The sequence below is a fragment of the Sardina pilchardus genome, chromosome 11 (assembly GCF_963854185.1).
Source record: "Sardina pilchardus chromosome 11, fSarPil1.1, whole genome shotgun sequence".
In the NCBI taxonomy this organism is placed as follows: domain Eukaryota; kingdom Metazoa; phylum Chordata; class Actinopteri; order Clupeiformes; family Clupeidae; genus Sardina; species Sardina pilchardus.
In genome coordinates this window covers 33,621,571-33,639,115 of record NC_085004.1, presented here as the reverse complement: position 1 = coordinate 33,639,115, position 17,545 = coordinate 33,621,571, and the positions used below count along the sequence as shown (strand labels likewise).

General features: G+C 40.3%; 1 protein-coding gene across 1 annotated transcript; it reads right to left on the bottom strand.

Annotated features, from left to right (window-relative positions):
* Nucleotides 1–230: 230 nt before the first annotated feature.
* Nucleotides 231–9,605, bottom strand: LOC134096020 (pro-cathepsin H-like). Its single transcript, XM_062549759.1, has 12 exons — nucleotides 9,481–9,605; nucleotides 9,164–9,195; nucleotides 8,946–9,057; nucleotides 8,652–8,722; nucleotides 5,645–5,749; nucleotides 3,791–3,877; nucleotides 3,604–3,659; nucleotides 2,292–2,373; nucleotides 2,044–2,112; nucleotides 1,507–1,613; nucleotides 1,150–1,275; nucleotides 231–837 (listed from the first exon to the last, which is right to left on the bottom strand). The coding sequence occupies exons 1-12, from the start codon at nucleotides 9,557–9,559 to the stop codon at nucleotides 762–764; spliced, it is 1,002 nt and encodes a 333-aa protein (XP_062405743.1). The 5' UTR covers nucleotides 9,560–9,605; the 3' UTR covers nucleotides 231–761.
* Nucleotides 9,606–17,545: the final 7,940 nt, after the last annotated feature.

Sequence of the window (17,545 nt, the reverse complement as noted above, 5' to 3'; positions counted from 1 at the left end):
ATACAGTATCAAGTCTACTTAAACATAATAGTATTGTGCATTAAAAAACAAAACAAAAATAGATTGCCACTTTTGGTTATTCATAGCATATGTTTGTGCATTTGTGCATGAGGAAATGCTTAATAGAAAATTAACTTCTTAAACTTTACCAGCAAGTTCTCTTACGGTGATTCCACCTTTTATGAATCGTAGTATGTACGTATGTGTTCCAGACTCAATCTAATGACTTTCATCACAAGTGTTAAACCACAGGATTTAAATGACTTTATTAGCAGCAAAACACTTATCTGGTGCTTTAGATTTGTAGGTTGCTGGCCATAAAATTGAAGTTAATAAAAACTTTCAACTAGCAAAACTGATAATAATAAACCATCCGACATCAAAAGGCTAGTAGTGTTCTATTGTACAATATGTGTTGTGAGCAATGGCTTAATAACACAGACACAGTCAGTACAAATGGGAATATGTGAAGAAGGACACTGATAAAATCCCACCATAGTTTGGCTATACACACTCACACATACTGTATAACACACAAAATCAAAGTCATACAGCATCCAGAATCCTTGACTAAAAATAGTGCAAACATACAGTACTGTGATATATAAAAACCGTCAGTAACGTTGCTTACATTCTATTGTTGTAGGTGCAATTTGTGTGAGAGCTTCAGTGAGCTCAATTCCCTTTGCTGTAGAGCAGTGCATCTGTGTGTGTACACTGCCTTGGACGTCCTGGTCAACTCTGTAAGGAGGGGAGACTGTTCACACCAGTGGCAGTGGGTAGGAGGAGCAGGCGGCAAGACCACACATGTTCCGCCCTCGCTCTATAAGGAAGTACCTGACACAAGAACGCACCACCGCAAAGACAGAAGTGCAGTATGAGTGTGAGAGTGTGAAACAAGTCTCAAGAAAACTGCTTTTGTGTTGACTGAGCACTAGGACTAATAGATGCAGGAATATGTGTATCAATCAAAACAAGACGAGAATAGAAGGGCTCATGTACCATACAGTAACTGCAGAAAATTCAGCATCTCTATTTTATATAAAGTGATGTTGGTCTGTATTTGGCTTGTGGAACAGGAGACTCCACAGTGTAGTGACATGAAGAGTTCGGGCTGTTGTGTAGTGATCAACTCAAATGATCCATTACCCATCTCTGCCCCAGGTGCTGCCCCAGGAGTTCTTGACAATCCAGTACAGGGTTCCGTCCTGTTCTCCGTAGCCCACAGCAAGGACTGCGTGATTCACCGTCTCTGTGGAGTTCTTACACTTTGTGCTGTGTGATGGAAGACCAAAACCCCACCTATATCAACACCTCTACTGGTTGGAATTCATGACCTCAGAAATATGTCAGATCAGAGGTATTGCAATTGAGTGATGAATGTGGGGAAATGTACTATGTGACTGTGCTTTATGATGGGAGGTGACATTTTAGGCTTGTAGAGAGAGAGAGAGAGAGAGAGAGAGAGAGAGTGAGTATGTACAGTCTGTAGTTTGTGGCTCACACCTGCTGTATATGCCATCTTTGTAGTGCACAAAATCAGCCGTCACTTCATATGCAAAACTGACTGGATTCAGCCTGGCCACAGCATCTAACATTCCCATTTCATCAAACTAGACATAAGCACAAACATAAACAAAAACACACATATTGTATAAACACACATACAGTATGTCTAGAAGATCGACTTAAATCCAAACTAATGACATCATACGGTGGGGATAGGGGTGTAGTAGCTAAGGAGCTGGGCTAGCATGCAGTAGCCAGAAAAGTTGTGGGTTCAATAACTGACTTCTACCAAATACCATGTACTAACCACAAAAATTAACAGAAAAAACAAATGTGTTCTCATGTATATCCCCTCCCTGTTTAATTTAAAGACATTTTGCAAACTCAATGTAGAAACCTAGGTTAATAGTCAAGAAATCACGGTAAGGATATTAAAAAAAAGGTAAACCTTACATTCTGCTTGAGGTCACAGAAAATAGTAAAAAAAGCATTGTTCAGCCAGTAGAGGGTAGCAGAGGCCTTGAAAGCACTTACTCTGGTTATGTTAACAACATCCCTGACAAAGGCTGCAGCCTGTTCAGGCTGGAACTTACAGGTGCTGTCCTTCACATGAGACAGACAAAAAACAAAACACGAAGAGAAGAGAAGAGAACATATGTTTATGTAAGGCAGGCTGTTTACCTTGCTTTGAGCTAAAAAAAAGTGAGTATAGCAAAAGAAACACAGATGTCACTTTCTTCAACATCCTGAATAATATGATGATGACCAACAGACATACTCACGTGTGCCTTATATGGGTAGCCATCTTCTGTCATGAGACCACCCCTGAATTTGATATACTCAAATGCCTGACTTGGTAGTCCTCTGCAACAGAAATTACATTTGTACTTCACTCATACACACACTAAACATGAACATTCAGCAGAACACCACTTCATTGCATGAGTGGGAATGAACTTCCAACCTCTTAGTCCGGCAGCCAAATGCCATAATTTAAGTGAACCTGGTTTTGTCGGTTAAAGTTTTTTTTTGTTGCAGAATCTAGTAGACTAAGGGTACCTTTTTAAGATTTAAGAGAGTGCCCGGTGATATCCCTTGGGCAATTTCGTATATTAAGCCTTTCTTATCCAATGTGTTGAATATAAGGCGGAAATATGGATGAGTTTCCTCTCTCACTCCGAGAACAAAATCTCCACTTCACAAGCATCTACATACACCAAACCTTTCAGTCTTATACCTAACCATGTTTAGCAGGTTTTTGCAAAGGGGTTTGTTGATATATTATTCTTAGCCTGATTTACATGACATTTTATTCCAAAAAACATGGCGAAAATTGATTTTTTTAAAGGCTGGTATAGTATTTTCTGATTTACTGAATAACTAAATGAGATATCCATAATTCCCTCTCTAAAATACTTTTCATTGCTTATGTCAACAAAATGAAAAGAAACAAATTGAAACTGGCTTTATCCAATGTTCAGATTTGAACTTTTTAAGTTTATGCAAATATGCGCATATTTAATTACATTATACCTATTTGTATATTCAAACATTACATTTCAGAAAACTTGTAATACATTTATTTTTCATATAGATCTAAGTAATCAACTGGTGAAGTTTCATAGTAGTATCTGCTTGTTAATTTTTTTACCCTATTCACTTGTAGTATATCCGCCTTATATTCAAAACATTGGACAAGAAAGGCTTAAGATACGAAATTGCCCAAGGGATATCACCGGGCACCCTCTTGAATCTTAAAGAGGCACCCATAGTCTACTAGATTCTGCAAAAAAAAAAAACTTTAACCGACAAAACCAGGTCTGACCCCATGGCTGCCTGACTATCTGGCATGAAAACTGAAAGCAGTTTTGAATAAACGCTAACTACATGGTCACTATCTTTGGCTTTTGAGTTTAGGAGGTGAAGGTAGCTAAAACTCTGAGTACTACTACACATGATCATGCTCACTTCCTGCATGTGCACTCCTGAGCAAACAGACATTTTAATCGTAATTGCCTAGTGTTCACCTGTCAGTGCTGCACACTCGTGCTGCTACTGCACTTGGCCAATGCAGACTACTGAGGAGAGACTCACCCAAAGCAACCATGATTGTTGAAGTCCTGGGCACAGTCTATCAGCTGCTGCTCCGACTGCAAGAACCGCATAGCACATACATATGTAAAAGTACTGTATGTGTGCCTACGTGCCTACTGTACTTGTGCCCTAGACATGTCTGGGTAGGAGTCTGTTGATGTTGTGTCTGTGTGTGTGAGTCTTTTACCAGCTCCAAGAGTTTCCCCGTGGCGATGGCTGTGACAGACTCAAGACAGCCAGTGGTGGAGAAGGTCCAGCAGCTCCCACAGTGACCCTATAGATGTTTCACAAACACACACACACACACACACACACACACAGACAAACATATTCAACAATCTTATAACTATATACAAACATTCATACTACAAGTGTGATGACTCCACGTGTGATCACACCAGATACACACACTGCATGTTATTGCATCTTATACAGGGCTCTAAATTAATAAGAGCCCTGACCTTATATAATATCCATGTCTCTATATAAATATGTAAATAAGTGTGTGTGTGTGTGTGTGTGTGTGTGTGTGTGTGTATATATATATACAGTGGGTATAGTAAGTATTCACACCCATGCTAAAGTTGACTAAAAAGAGGAATATAAAATCATCTTTTGAGAATTGATTGTAATGCCTTAATTCAAAAAATGAGTAAAAATCAAACCGCTAAGGACACTAATTTTCTTTGTGATTGAAGAATGTATCGTAAATAGATAAATGTTCTTCCTTAAATACAGGTTGCATGAGTATTTGACCCCTATGTTAAATTCCCATAGGAGCAGGAGGATTTTTATGTTTTTATTTTTAAAGGCCAGCTATTTCATGGATCCAGGATATTATGCATCCTGATAAAGTTGCCTTGGCCTTTGGAATTAAAATAGCCCCACATCATCACATACCCTTCACCATAGCTAGAGATTGGCATGGTGCTTTTTCCAGTTAGCCTATTAGCCTGTTTGATTTGCATTGAGCTCAATGAGCCTCAAAATATTGTAAACAAAGTAGCATAGTTGGCTATATCTACTGTTCAGTTTCCCCACTTGTGTTTAAGTTTCAAGATAGGGTAATACTTTGTCTCCTTGGGACAGGCCCTTTTGAGTCTTGGAGTTGATCAGTCAACTTGAGTGCAAGAGTTTTAATCAAATATAATACATTATATTGTATTGTATGTATATTTTATTTAAGACTTTTTAAGGATCCGCGGAGACCCTGATATACTGTGTATATATACTGTATATATATATATATTTATCTCCCTCAACAATGGAATTCTCTTCTCTGATTGGCTGATGGGGTGGCCATTAACTTCGTATAACCTGCTACCTTTGAAGTAGTTCCCGTATCACACTTGAATATTAATTCGCCAAACTCGTTGCGAAGTTTAAATGAACTGTCACGTTGCATCCAAGCTGAAATACAGACGTGCAGAACCATAGTAACATTGTAGCATATGACGGAGGTGGATTGTAGCTAGTTGGATGCCATTTAGGCTATAAAAGTAGCGATCTTTCAAAGTTAAAGTTAATCAGAATCCTGGGATATGCCCGCTTGACAATAGAACTAACGACTGGCTTTTGGCCGTAGCAACCAGCCATTTAGAACTAACGACTGGCTTTTGGCCATAGCAACCATCCATTTAGAACTAGTAACGGCAGTTTTGTCCTGCAAGTAGAAAGTTGATATGTGGCGGAAAAGTAGTCCCACAGTCAAGACAGTTTTAGCGATGTTAACGGACGCAACGGTGGAATAAAACTATGTTCTAAATATACAGGTTATGAATACAAACGGGAGATAAGCGGGATAACGGCCTTCGAGGTCGACCGGTTCGATGGAAATAATGGCACGGCGGAGGTAACTCCGTCTCCGTGCTTCGCACGTCGCCGGAGTTCTAGACCTCCACCTAGCCATTATTTCCATCGAACCGGTCACCTCGTCGGCCGTTATCCCTTACATATATATATATATATATATATATATATATATATATATGTATAAGTATGTATATAAATATGTACAGTATATAAGTGCACCATCCCTCACCTGTGTTTTCACTGGAGTAACGTAATCTCCTCTGGTCCTCCAATCCACATAGTCTGGGTAGGGCCCTGCTTGGCGAGGGTGGCCCCCTGTAGTAGCAGAGCAGTTCTGAGGACACAGGGAGGGGACAGAGCAGCTAACGTTGTAGTTATTGTTAGAGAGACAAGCCAGTGGTGAATATGGATAAGACACAGACATTAAACATCAGGTGGCATACTGTATATTTAAAGGAGCAGTCAGTGGCATTATGTTTCATAGTCAGGGGGCCTACAGTATGTGTCTAATTTGGGCGTTTGTTGGAATTGCATGTTAATTTTTGAAGACTATTATATCTTTGTTCTATGAGTTCTTAAGCGTAAAAAAAGGTTGAAGGTTTTAGTGACCCTAATCAAAGGTCAAATTCTGAAAAGGTCCAATTAGGCGTTTTGCCAATAAACCTCACATTTCTGGTATTGTAGCACAGGGGTTGATGCCAAAAAGCAAAGATATTCTACAAGGTTGTGTGCAAAAATGAACCATATAAACAATACAACATTAGTCTAGTAGTATGTTTGAGTGTAGGCCTATAGCCTGCTCTGCCAGTTCTTGTCTACACCCATTCAGAGCACAAAGTGCAGAGATCTCTGTTAGATCTCAAGTTTAATCGACTTCATAGCCAGCACCAGCTGAGGCCTGTAAGGCCTTCCTAAGCCTATGTATGAAGTATGAAGAAAAGAAAGGGTAAAAGGATCAGATAGACAAACAGACAGGTGTGTGTGTGTGTGTATGTGAGTGAGAGAGAGAGAGACCTGGATTTCCCACTAATATATATGCTTACTTTTACTTGATTCAATTAAAAAAAAGTGGATTACTCAATCGGAATTACTATTTTAGCACAGTAAGGATGTGTTTCATTCAGAACTAGACTGTTTCATGTAATTGTAACATACAGTAATATGGTTTGATAAATTGGACAGCCCTAACTTTCCATTTGCAAACTTTACATCCTTATTGTGTTCATATAATCATTCAATTTGAGTAATCAAGTAAGGTAAGCGTATACAGTACAGGGGAAGGGAAAAGAGGGGTTATCAAACCACAAAACATTAATCTAAACAAACAAATGTTTTTCTTTCAAACACAGTGTTGTTATGTTGAACTGACATATTTTGCCACAGCAATGAATGCATCCAACAGAATCATGTTAGATCAATGTGAGGCACCTAAGTACTGAACCAGTAAGGCAAATGAATGCATGGGATGCCTTGGTGTCATCATCATTACATTGTGCTCCCATGAGCCTTTGCAAAAACAGTGAGATAATAGGCGCGTTCAAATTCAACGCCAACTAACCTCTTGCAGCAGCGAGATCTGCCGGTGACAGCAGGGGTGGGGATACAAACGCTGCTATGAAGTTGGACACTTTCTACTTCCCGTAGTCTAGACGTGACCATGTGACGAAACAGGCCCTTGTGGATATGAAGAGGCATCTAAATGCCAGCACATACGTCAGGGATGTAAAAGCCAATTAGGGCAAAGTCCTGACGTCATGAAGGCAGGGTCTAGGCCGGTCTGTGCTCCGCAGTACCTGGAGAGAAACTGCGCTGCTGCGCAGCAGAAGCTTGCTCCCGCGATAAGTTAAGGCCATGTGATATCCATGTGATATCGACTGCAGAGTCGTAAACACGCCAATCTTAACCATCATGGACAGTTCTGCGCAGCGCTGCTCGATGCTGCACGAACTCGCCTATTCATGCAGCTAACAGTGTTGCCAAAAGTTTTCACATGAGAGCATAATGCTTAGAAACCAGTACAATTTGGTGCCAAGTTTTATCTTATGTTATGTTTTCTCCACTTCTGAAGCACTTACATGCACCAAACTAAACCAAAGTCTTATACCAAACTATATTTACAAGATATTTACAGAGGGATTTGTTGATATATTATTCCTGACCTGATATATGACATTTTGTCCTTAAAAACATGTCAAAAAAACGATTTCCCAAGGCTATTGACAGTATATTCTGATTTACTGGACAAAAGAAGTATCCAGAAATCCCTGTGTAATTTTTAAATGAAGAAAAAAAAAAAAAAAGAACCTAGCTTTATCCAAAGCTCAGATTTTGTATTTTGAAATGTAGGCTATGCAAATGATAGCATATTTAATTAGATAATGCCTAATTTGCATATTTAAATATTAAATTACAGAAAACTTGTAATTCATTTTTTTTATGTTAATGTAAGTAAACAACTGGGGAAGTTTCATAGTGATATCTGCTAGTTAAAATGTTTACCCTTTTCACCTGTAGTGTATCGCCTTACAGTGAAATATACAACATCAGAAAAATAGGGTTAAAGCAGGTAAAAGAAAAAATGGAGACATATTTTTCTTCATGTTCAATGACCACTGAAGACAGTCCAACCACTCTCCAAATGTTTCAGTTCCACGGAAACCACATAGGCCCCCTAACTACTAACCAAGGACCAAACAATACACACCACACAGCTAGCTCAGTCTTCCCTTCAGTATTCACAGATAAACTCCACACAGGGTTTGTTTGGGGAGAGGCTGCCCCTACTTTGTTTCCAGTTTTCAGAGCCTGTGCTGCTTACAGAGACCAGGTTTTTCACAGAATGGGCAGCTAGTGGTCATGAGGAGATGACTGCTGAAAGTGACAAAAAATGGGGCTTCATGTATGATCGCTAACTGCGCCTTTAATGAAGCTGATGGAAATGGCTAATTATATTGTCTGAATCTGAAGTTGTGTACTGCACCATCTGGAATGGACCTTTCAATAAGCAGCTTAGTTTCAATGGAGCCTATTAACATATAAACAAGTGAACAATTAACACATATATCAGTGGGTAAGGAGAGGTATATAAACAGATATCTAACAAATAGCCTAAAGTAACTGTATCTCTGGAAATAACAAATATGTACAGTATCTCAGTGTGAACAAAAAGGCCCAGGTCAACTGTACCTCACATGAACAATTTGATCCTGAGTGGATTTTTAAAGGAGAACTCAAACCTGAGGCTCGTGAAGGAGGAAGGCCTTTTTGAACTCTGCAAAGGTCAAATCTGAGAATTGATTCAGCCCCACTATACAAATACAGCCAAGCAGCACACACAAACACAAAGACAGAGAGAAAGATATGAGTTTTTTAAACCAACATCATCAACTTCTAACTTTACAAAATTCAGCTAGCATCCTCATTCCTTACAGACACAAAAGTAAAATCATATGAGAATTTTTATGAAAGGTTATCTGAGTTTTAAGCAGAGTTATGGTATGGCTGGACTTAAAATAGAATACTGGACTTACTGGTAAATGAGGATCTACCCGCGTTGTGTTCCAAGATCCTCCTCCTGTTTTGGGTGAAGATGTGCAGCCTATGGTAGTATTCAGGTAGGCCTAGGTCATACGTTTTCCCATTCTAAACAAACAAGCAAACAAACAAAACTCAAATTGGAAATTATTTATCCAAACTTAAAACAAACAAACAAACAAAAATAACAGTGTTTACAAAGAAGCAAGCCTACCTCGGTCATCCACGTTTTAAAATGAAATTCATCTGAAAGATATAAAGGCAGAGGAAATTATTCTTCATAAAAAAATTCAGCATGTCGTCTGCAACCTCCAAACGACCCTATCACCATCTTAGGTTTTCATAGACTAGAGCAGATACGCTGTTGCCTTCATCAGGCCGCGGCAAATTGCTTTGCCCAATCCAAAAACTGTTTTAACTGCCAGACAAAACGTTTTCTGCGCTAACAATACCAGAAAAGTTAACCAATAACCTGACGCATTTAGTGAAGCGCCATATGGCGTAATGCTTTAATAATAACTAATGGCTTACCTTCAGGTGAAAATATGGGGTTTAAATATGCTATGTGTAAGAGTGACAATATGCCAGAAATAAGAATAAACATAGCCATTCTAGCGCTTATTCTCAAAGTGGAGGTTGGTTGGTTGGTTACATCAGAGTCGGTGATCTCCGGTTACATTTCGCAACGAGTGACTGTGTACATCACGTGACTCCGCTTGTACGCGCGGTTGGTTGGCACTTGACTCAGTGACCGATTTCCTTAGTTGTGACCGCTGACACACAACCACAATCATCCAATAATAATTTAGGCTCGCTTTGATTCCATTGATACATTTCGGGGACGGACGGACGGACGGACTACTTAATAGCTATTAAGTCTTCATAATAATAAACATCATCATTATCATCATCATAATAATCTTACACACATCATACAGTAGTCTACAAACCATGCCTCTGTAAAGAGAATGAATTAGCAGGTGCAGAGTTTCAGACAGAAAAAGTGTTCAATTTCTTGTGTTACAAGGGATTTCTCACAGTGGCCAATCTACAGCCAAGCCTATTCCACATACACTGAAATTCATAAAGATGCACAATATTGGCGTGTGGCAGTTCAGTTGCAAACATGCCGCATGTTGTGCCCGTGAGATCCATAAAGACACTCCTTCACAAGGCAACATGCGCTGCCACGGGGGCTATTCAACCACCAAGCCTATCAGAATTTACAAAACAGGACAGATGGGTAAGCATCTAATATATTTAATGACCGTCCACTACACAGTGCTGTGTGTCAAAAAAAAAAATCACACTTCTCAACTGTCTTTTCATCACCCCAACTCCTACTCCTTCTAAACCACAACACTTACATGCTCTCCCTCTTGATTGGTCAATGATGGTAAAACTCAAATGCATGTAGCCTACTCATAGGTTTCTTGAGTTGTTAAAATGTGATGAATGTGTATAGTTCCACATTCATTATCATATTCTCTTAAATGAAACCTCACAAACCTTTGTGCCATACGTTTTGATTAGTTTTTGATTACTTTTCTGATTTTTTAATGATATATAGTCCCCAAATCCATGCAAAGATTTCAGCCTTGGTCTCCAGGCTGCCAAGCAGTTCAGTACAAGAGCACAAGGCAGCATGGGCATTCCCAGGCTATATTGAGCACCTTTTAATACATGGATTAGCATCACATTTTTTTATGAGGATTATATAATGATTACCACCACAAGGTCAGACTTCAAGCCAAATTTTACAGTAAAATCAATCTGAGTTCAATGCCCTTTTCCGTGACATATAAGAAATGTTTTCTAAATTTCCAGCTATGAAATGCATTTCTATGAGACATTGCTACAGACACACACGTTACACTGCTGGCAAACTGAAATTCAGATCGCTGCATGCACAGGCAGACATGTACGCTGATGGCGCTGTAGACGTGATAGAGCCTCGGAAGGTCCCGTTTCAAACTATGGCTGTGAAGGGAAACAATTATTTTTACATACAATTTTCTTTGCAAGGTTTTGCTGACAATATTGAGATGTAATTCAAATTGTAATTTTGAAAAATGTCAAAAAGTCAAAACTTGTAACTGAATTACTCATTTTTCTCCAATAACTGTAATGTATTACTGTTACATTTATTTTGTAATTAAATTACGTAACACAATTACATGTAACTCGTTACTTCCCAACACTGTACATGTGTGCATGTGTTAATCTACAGACTTGTGTGCAGTGTTTCATCATGACAAGTGTACAGCAACAGAGAAAATATACTTTGGTGACCAAATATTTGTCTGAGCAAGTACATTTCTGTCACATACAGTACGTATCACTGTCTGTGTGTCAAGTCTAATAATAATAATAATAATACCTCCGTTTTTTATAGCGCTTTTCTTGGTACCCAAAGACGCTTTACAAAGACACAAAACAAGAAGGATACAAAAGGACAATACAGTACATACAATACAGACATGTAAACAAACAAAAATGCAAAAAGAACAATACAAAGGATAAGGAAAATTTGTCAGGTGTTGTAAGTGATGTTGAACAGATGGGTTTTGAGGTGATTTTTGAAGGACGGCAGTGAGTCAGCATTGCGGATGGCCAGGGGGATGGAATTCCAGAGGTTAGGGGCGGCGATGGCAAAAGCTCTGTCACTGATGGTGCGATATTTGGTCTTGGTGGTGAGGGTGAGAGTGTTGGCAGCAGAGGAACGTGTTCGGTGGGGGTGAATGGGGCGGTGGAGGAGATCTGTCAGGTATGAAGGGGCAAGGTTGTTTAAGGCTTTGTAGGTGGTGAGAAGAATCTTGAAATGTATGCGCTGTTTTACAGGAAGCCAGTGAAGTTGACGGAGGATGGGCGTGATGTGTTCTCGGGAGGGGGTGTGAGTGAGTAGTCGGGCAGCGGAGTTTTGAACATATTGCAGTTTTTGAAGAACAGTGGAGGGGAGACCATACAGGATGCTATTGCAGTAGTCGAGTCTGGAGGTGATGAAGGCATGAATTAGGGTTTCAGCAGCTGAGAAGGATAGAGTGGGTCGGAGGTGTGCTATGTTCCGGAGGTGGAAGAAGGATGTTTTGGTGACGTGGTTTATGTGTGACTTGAAGTCTAGATTTTTACAACTTGAGTCAGTGTGTGTGTGTGTGTGCACTCCAGTGTGTGTGGGTGTGTCTGCACAAGCTTTTGCACAGTGTCCCTGTTTGTGTAGGTGCATGTGCTCGTGCATTCATGTGTGTGTGTGTGTGTGTGTGTGTGTGTGTGAGTACAAACTTGCATGCATGCAATGTGCCAGTTTGTGTGTATGTGTGTTTGTTTGCAATATACATGTGTGTGTATGTATATATGTGGGTATCTGGGTGTGGGTGGGAATGTATGAGTGAGTGTGTGCATTTGTGTCTGTGTGAGATATGTGTCAGTTACAGTGCCCCCTATGGGCAGAATTTCACAAAACTTGGTGTTCGTCCAGACGCTGAAGGCATGGTCCGTGGTCCCTGGGGACCAAAAGCTTCTATTCCTTATCATACTAGGGTTACACGTGCCCTGGTGTTTACGTGTCCTGGGAATTAATGAAAGGGGAAAAAACACTGACAAAACTATATAACAAAACTATACAAAACTATATGACCTTGCTGTGTTAGCGCTAGTGGTGGTCATAATAGATTTTCCTGAAAATCCCACAACGCAAGAATGTAGAAGACAGCTGATGCTCGTAAGAGAAATGCAGGTCGAGAGGCGAAAAAACTGGATCATGTTATTGTCATCCAGTAATCAAGTTCGTAGGCCAGAATGAGGGGGTTGAATTTCTGCTAGGAGACCAAGCTTGCTGCTTGCTGCTGTCAACACACACACACACACTTAATGCATTGAATTGAGTATTTTACAATAAATCACCTGAAGGGAACATTGTTTGTTGACATGATGTTTGTGGAGTGGGGAGTTTTTTTTTTTTTTTTTCGTATATTTTTTGGCCGTTTTATGCCTTTATTGATAGGGACAGTAGAGAGTGACAGGAAGTGAATGGGAGAGAGAGTAGGGGTGGGATCCGTAAGGGACCACGGGCTGGGAGTGGGAATCAAACCCGGGTCGCCGGCGTGTGGTGCAGGTGCCCCAGCCAGTTGCGCCACAGCTGGGGCTTAGTGGGGAGGTTTTTGACATAATTCCCGCGTTACAATGGCATGCCTCTCATCCAATGAGAAATGAATTGGTTCAATAGTTCGATTGGACCTTACTGGTGTAGCCTATGTTTGTTAAAGATTGGGAGAAATTATTCTTAGGATGTGCAAAAGTGATGAGATGATATGGAGTTTGAACAAACAGCTTAAGGGTATGTTCACACTTGGCGTCTTTTTCTGACAAAAGAAGTTGTGCAGACAGTTTTTTCGTCATGGAAAAAAAATCTGCCAATGTTTTTATTCCAAAAGCAGCCGGAAGCGTTTTTTTTATTGCGATAGGCAAAGTGACTAACATAGCCTACATGTGGACAAAAAATATTGCGAAAAAGAAAGAAATGGGGTTGGCTATTGCTTTTAGTGTGTTATGGCAAAGTTGTGAAGTCATGTCAAACATTTCCCAAAGCTTCAGACACCTAAGACGAGTCTCTCGATCTATGTTCTGTCACATTCTCCATTTTTTACTTGTTGTCATGGGGAACCACAGGTCTCGTTAATCCGCTTGTGATTGGTCAGTTGTAAAAAAGACAGCATGACGTAAGGCGTTTTTCCGCTAGAAGTTGAACATTTCGACGGTTGCAGTCGCGTTTTGAAAGAAGCCGGCAACTTTTTTGAAAACACGGTCTACTCCATAGGGTTATAATGTAAAACGGACGGTTGGCAGTGTGAAAAAGACGCTTAGTCTGAACGTACCCTAAGAGTTGTAGTTCTGGGGTGCGTTTCCCGATAACGATGGATAGACGCACTTACGAGGGTTGTCTACGATTCATCTTAAGACCGATCGTTTTGGTTTTTCCGACTGTTTCCCAAACATGCTCGTAGCGTGAACGCACGTGCACCGCTCTTAAAGAGGAATAATGCAGGATTGGCGATTTCATCTCTGGTTTCGGTTTCGTTTTTCGTTTTCGCTCGTTTTATGCTTGCATATTTCTCTGCAGAGCTTCCCCGACAGCTTTAGCATGTATATTTATACATATATAGGCTATATATAAATATATAAATTGCAAGCGTGGTTCTTCTTGTTCCTTTCGCGTCTCTGACTTCCAGATGTAAACAGCAAACGATCGTTTATCAGAAAGTTGCAAGGTTGTAATTAGCGGATAGGGACACTAGGGGCGGGAGGAAATGTGACCGTTTTCGATAAAACTGGTCAGTCAAGCAAAACAACGATTTCTAAGCGATTTTATGACTACGAAAAAGTTGCATAGGGTGTCTTTAAGGGAGCTGTCTACGTTAAAAGTTCTGAAATATCCCCTAATTTGATGGTGATGTCAGGTGACTGCACGTCACAGCTAGGCTTACCGTCTGAACTTTGGCTCTATACATTAATTAACATCAATACGATAATAGAAAACCATTGACATCTGCATGTAGGCTATATACCACACCCAGGCACACATCATTGTTATTATTTAACATTAGATTGTTGCCCCATTTTTATGTTTGTTGGAAGATATGTAGGCCTAACATCGGCTAGCTCTAAATCGTGCCAGTTCTTTGCTCACCCACTTGTGAGAGGACAGTGTGCTGCCTATGCAATAAAGTTTCGAGGTGTCACGTAGACGTTTGAAGAAAGAGGTTGAGTAAGAAAATGAGGAAATGTGTAGGCTTGAATAGGCTATGTACATAGCCTAGACTTAGATTTTGATGCAGCACAGACTAAAACCACATGTTCCTTTCTCTGTTTTTACCTCAGGCCTAATAAAAGGTAGCCTACACAAAGGCACAAAGATAATGACAAACCTTTCTGGCAACGTCTCGTTTCATAACTTGTTAGGCTGTTTTTGTCCGCTTTTAATCACATTCGTATGTCCATTGAATGAATGCTATTTTGCATGCTTAAATCTGAATCATCACAAGTGAATACAATAAAGAATGGTAACGTAATTTGGATAATTATATTCTTAGTTATAATCCCCCTGCATTTCCTGCTGGTGACTCCACTGAGGCATACGCGTTAAGACGCTCTTAGTCAGTAACGAGAACTCTGGAGCACTCGTAGATCTACGAGTGTTTTCACAATGCTCTTAAGCTACGATGGTTTCGGGAAACAGTCAGAAAACCTTAAAAGACGTTCGTAAGAGGGACTTTACGATCATCTTAAGGCCTGAACACACCAACCCGATAATCGGCCGTCGGGGGCGGTCGGGGACTCAAGTCTGTTTGGTGTGTCCCGTGCCGTCGCCAGTCGTCGCCAGGGCTAATTTTGGCCAGTTTTGGCCTACCTGACATGTAGAGTCGGCCAGTGGCCGTCGGTCTCAATTACCAATCTGATTGGTTGAGTCCTAACCCTTCGTAACATCTAGGTAGCAGAGGACTTCGTTTTTAAACTAACCATTAGCCCTACATTCAGCGATGTAAGTTTTGGACCCATTTTGATAGACCTTCCTAACATATTTTTGCTAAAACTAAGTTTCTGAACGTGTGTTATTTCAGGTTACAGCGCCCTCCACAATTATTGGCACCCCTGGTTAAGATGTGTTCTTTAGCTTCTGATAAATTCATTTTTTTTCCAAATAATATAGGACCACAATGAAAAAAAGCGTAAAATCCAACCTTTAATACAAGTGCATTTATTTAGAAGGAAAAAAAATCCCACATTAAGAAATAATTATTTTACATCAAATCATGTGTGCCACAATTATTGGCACCCCTGATGTAAATGCTTTGTACAACCCCCTTTTGCTAATAAAACAGCACCTAATCTTGTCTTATAATGTTTCACAAGATTAGAGAAAACAGAAAGAGGGATCTTCGACCATTCCTCTTTGCACAAAATCTCCAAATCATCCAACGACCTGGGTTCTTTCCTCTGCACCCTCCTCTTCAACTCACCACACAGGTTTTCAATGGGGTTGAGGTCTGGGAACTGAGATGGCCATGGTAGGAGCTTGATACGGTGTCTGGTGAACCATTTCTGTGTAGACTTGGCCATATGTTTAGGGTCATTATCTTGCTGAAAGACCCAGTGACGATCCATCTTCAGCTTTCGGGCAGAGGCCACCAGATTTTGATTTAAAATGTCCTGGTATTTCAAAGCATTCATGATGCCATGCACCCTAACAAGGTTCCCAGGCCCTTTGGAAGATAAACAGGCCCACAGCATCACCGATCCTCCCCCATACTTTACAGTGGGCATGAGGTACTGTTCTGCATACTCATTTTTTGTTACGCCAGACCCACTTAGAGTGTTTGTTGCCAAAAAGCTCTAACTTTGTCTCATCTGACCAAAGCACACGGTCCCAGTTGAAGGCCCAGTATCGCTCCAGACGTTTGTGCTTATGATTTTGAGTGAGAAAGGTTGTTTTCTCTGTATGCCTCCCAAACAACTTGTTGGCATGTAGATAGTGCCTGATGGTTGTTTTGGAGACTTTGTGACCCCAAGATGCAACCATTTGATGCAATTCTGTAACAGTGAGTTTTGGAGATTTTTTTATTTCTCTTACCATCCTCCTCACTGTGCGTGGTGGCAAAATAAACATGCATCCTCTTCCAGGCTTGTTTACCACTGTTCCAGTTGTTTTAAACTTCTTAACGATTCCTCTGACCATAGATATGGGCAGGTGTGCGAGTGGCTATTTTCTTATAGCCATTGCCTTACTTGTGAAGGTCGACACACATCTGCCTTACTTGAACAGTGAGTTCCTTTGTCTTTCCCATGTTGAAGAGAAATGGCCTCTGTGTCACGTCATATTGATAGCCCAGGGAAACAGGATGTTAAGAATTACTAATTAAATGTTCCTACATACTCTGATTGACTTTGTAAACTACTGTAGAAATGACAGAAATACTTTAATTACATTTATTTCCTAGGAATTGTTAGGGGTGCCAATAATTGTGGAACAGGTGATTTTATGAAGAATAATTATTTCTTAATGTGGGATTTTTTTCCTTCTAAATAAATACACTTGTATTAAAGGTTGGATTTTACGCTATTTTTTCATTGTGGTCCTATATTATTTGAAAAAAAAAATGAATTTATTAGAAGCTAAAGAACACATCTTAACCAGGGGTGCCAATAATTGTGGAGGGCGCTGTATTTCCCATTCACTTTTCGTTTACTGTGCTAATATTAGCTAGCAAGCTAGCTAGGTCAACGGGCGAAAAGTTATTTATTCCTAGCCTGACTCTCGCCAGACCCTTGTAGTTCCGCCATGCTCCACCAGAGGCGTTTCGCTGAGCTCCACACAAGGGTCTGGACGCGAGGGCAATCCAAACCCCTGTGCCAGTGATCAAAAAATGAGCAGCCAATCAGGAGCGCCGAAGCGAGTGTTTGATTCAAATAACAATGGCGGCACGCAGCGAGGAGTCTTGTGCTGACATTGATTCTGCTATTTCAACCGTTTTGTCGAATCTATCGAGTATTCATTCTTTCAGAGAATAGTTTTGAAGACATTTATTGGTGGCAAGGATGTTTT

Bases quoted from the DNA above. Each gene is read 5' to 3' on its own strand.
- LOC134096020 (XM_062549759.1), bottom strand. From the start codon at position 9,559: ATGGCTATGTTTATTCTTATTTCTGGCATATTGTCACTCTTACACATA. The intron at 2,113-2,291 runs GTGAGTATGTCT...TCTCATGTGAAG, and splicing joins GCTACCCATATAAGGCACAC to GACAGCACCTGTAAGTTCCA. The intron at 1,276-1,506 runs GTGTGAGCCACA...TCCATCACACAG, and splicing joins AAAGATGGCATATACAGCAG to CACAAAGTGTAAGAACTCCA.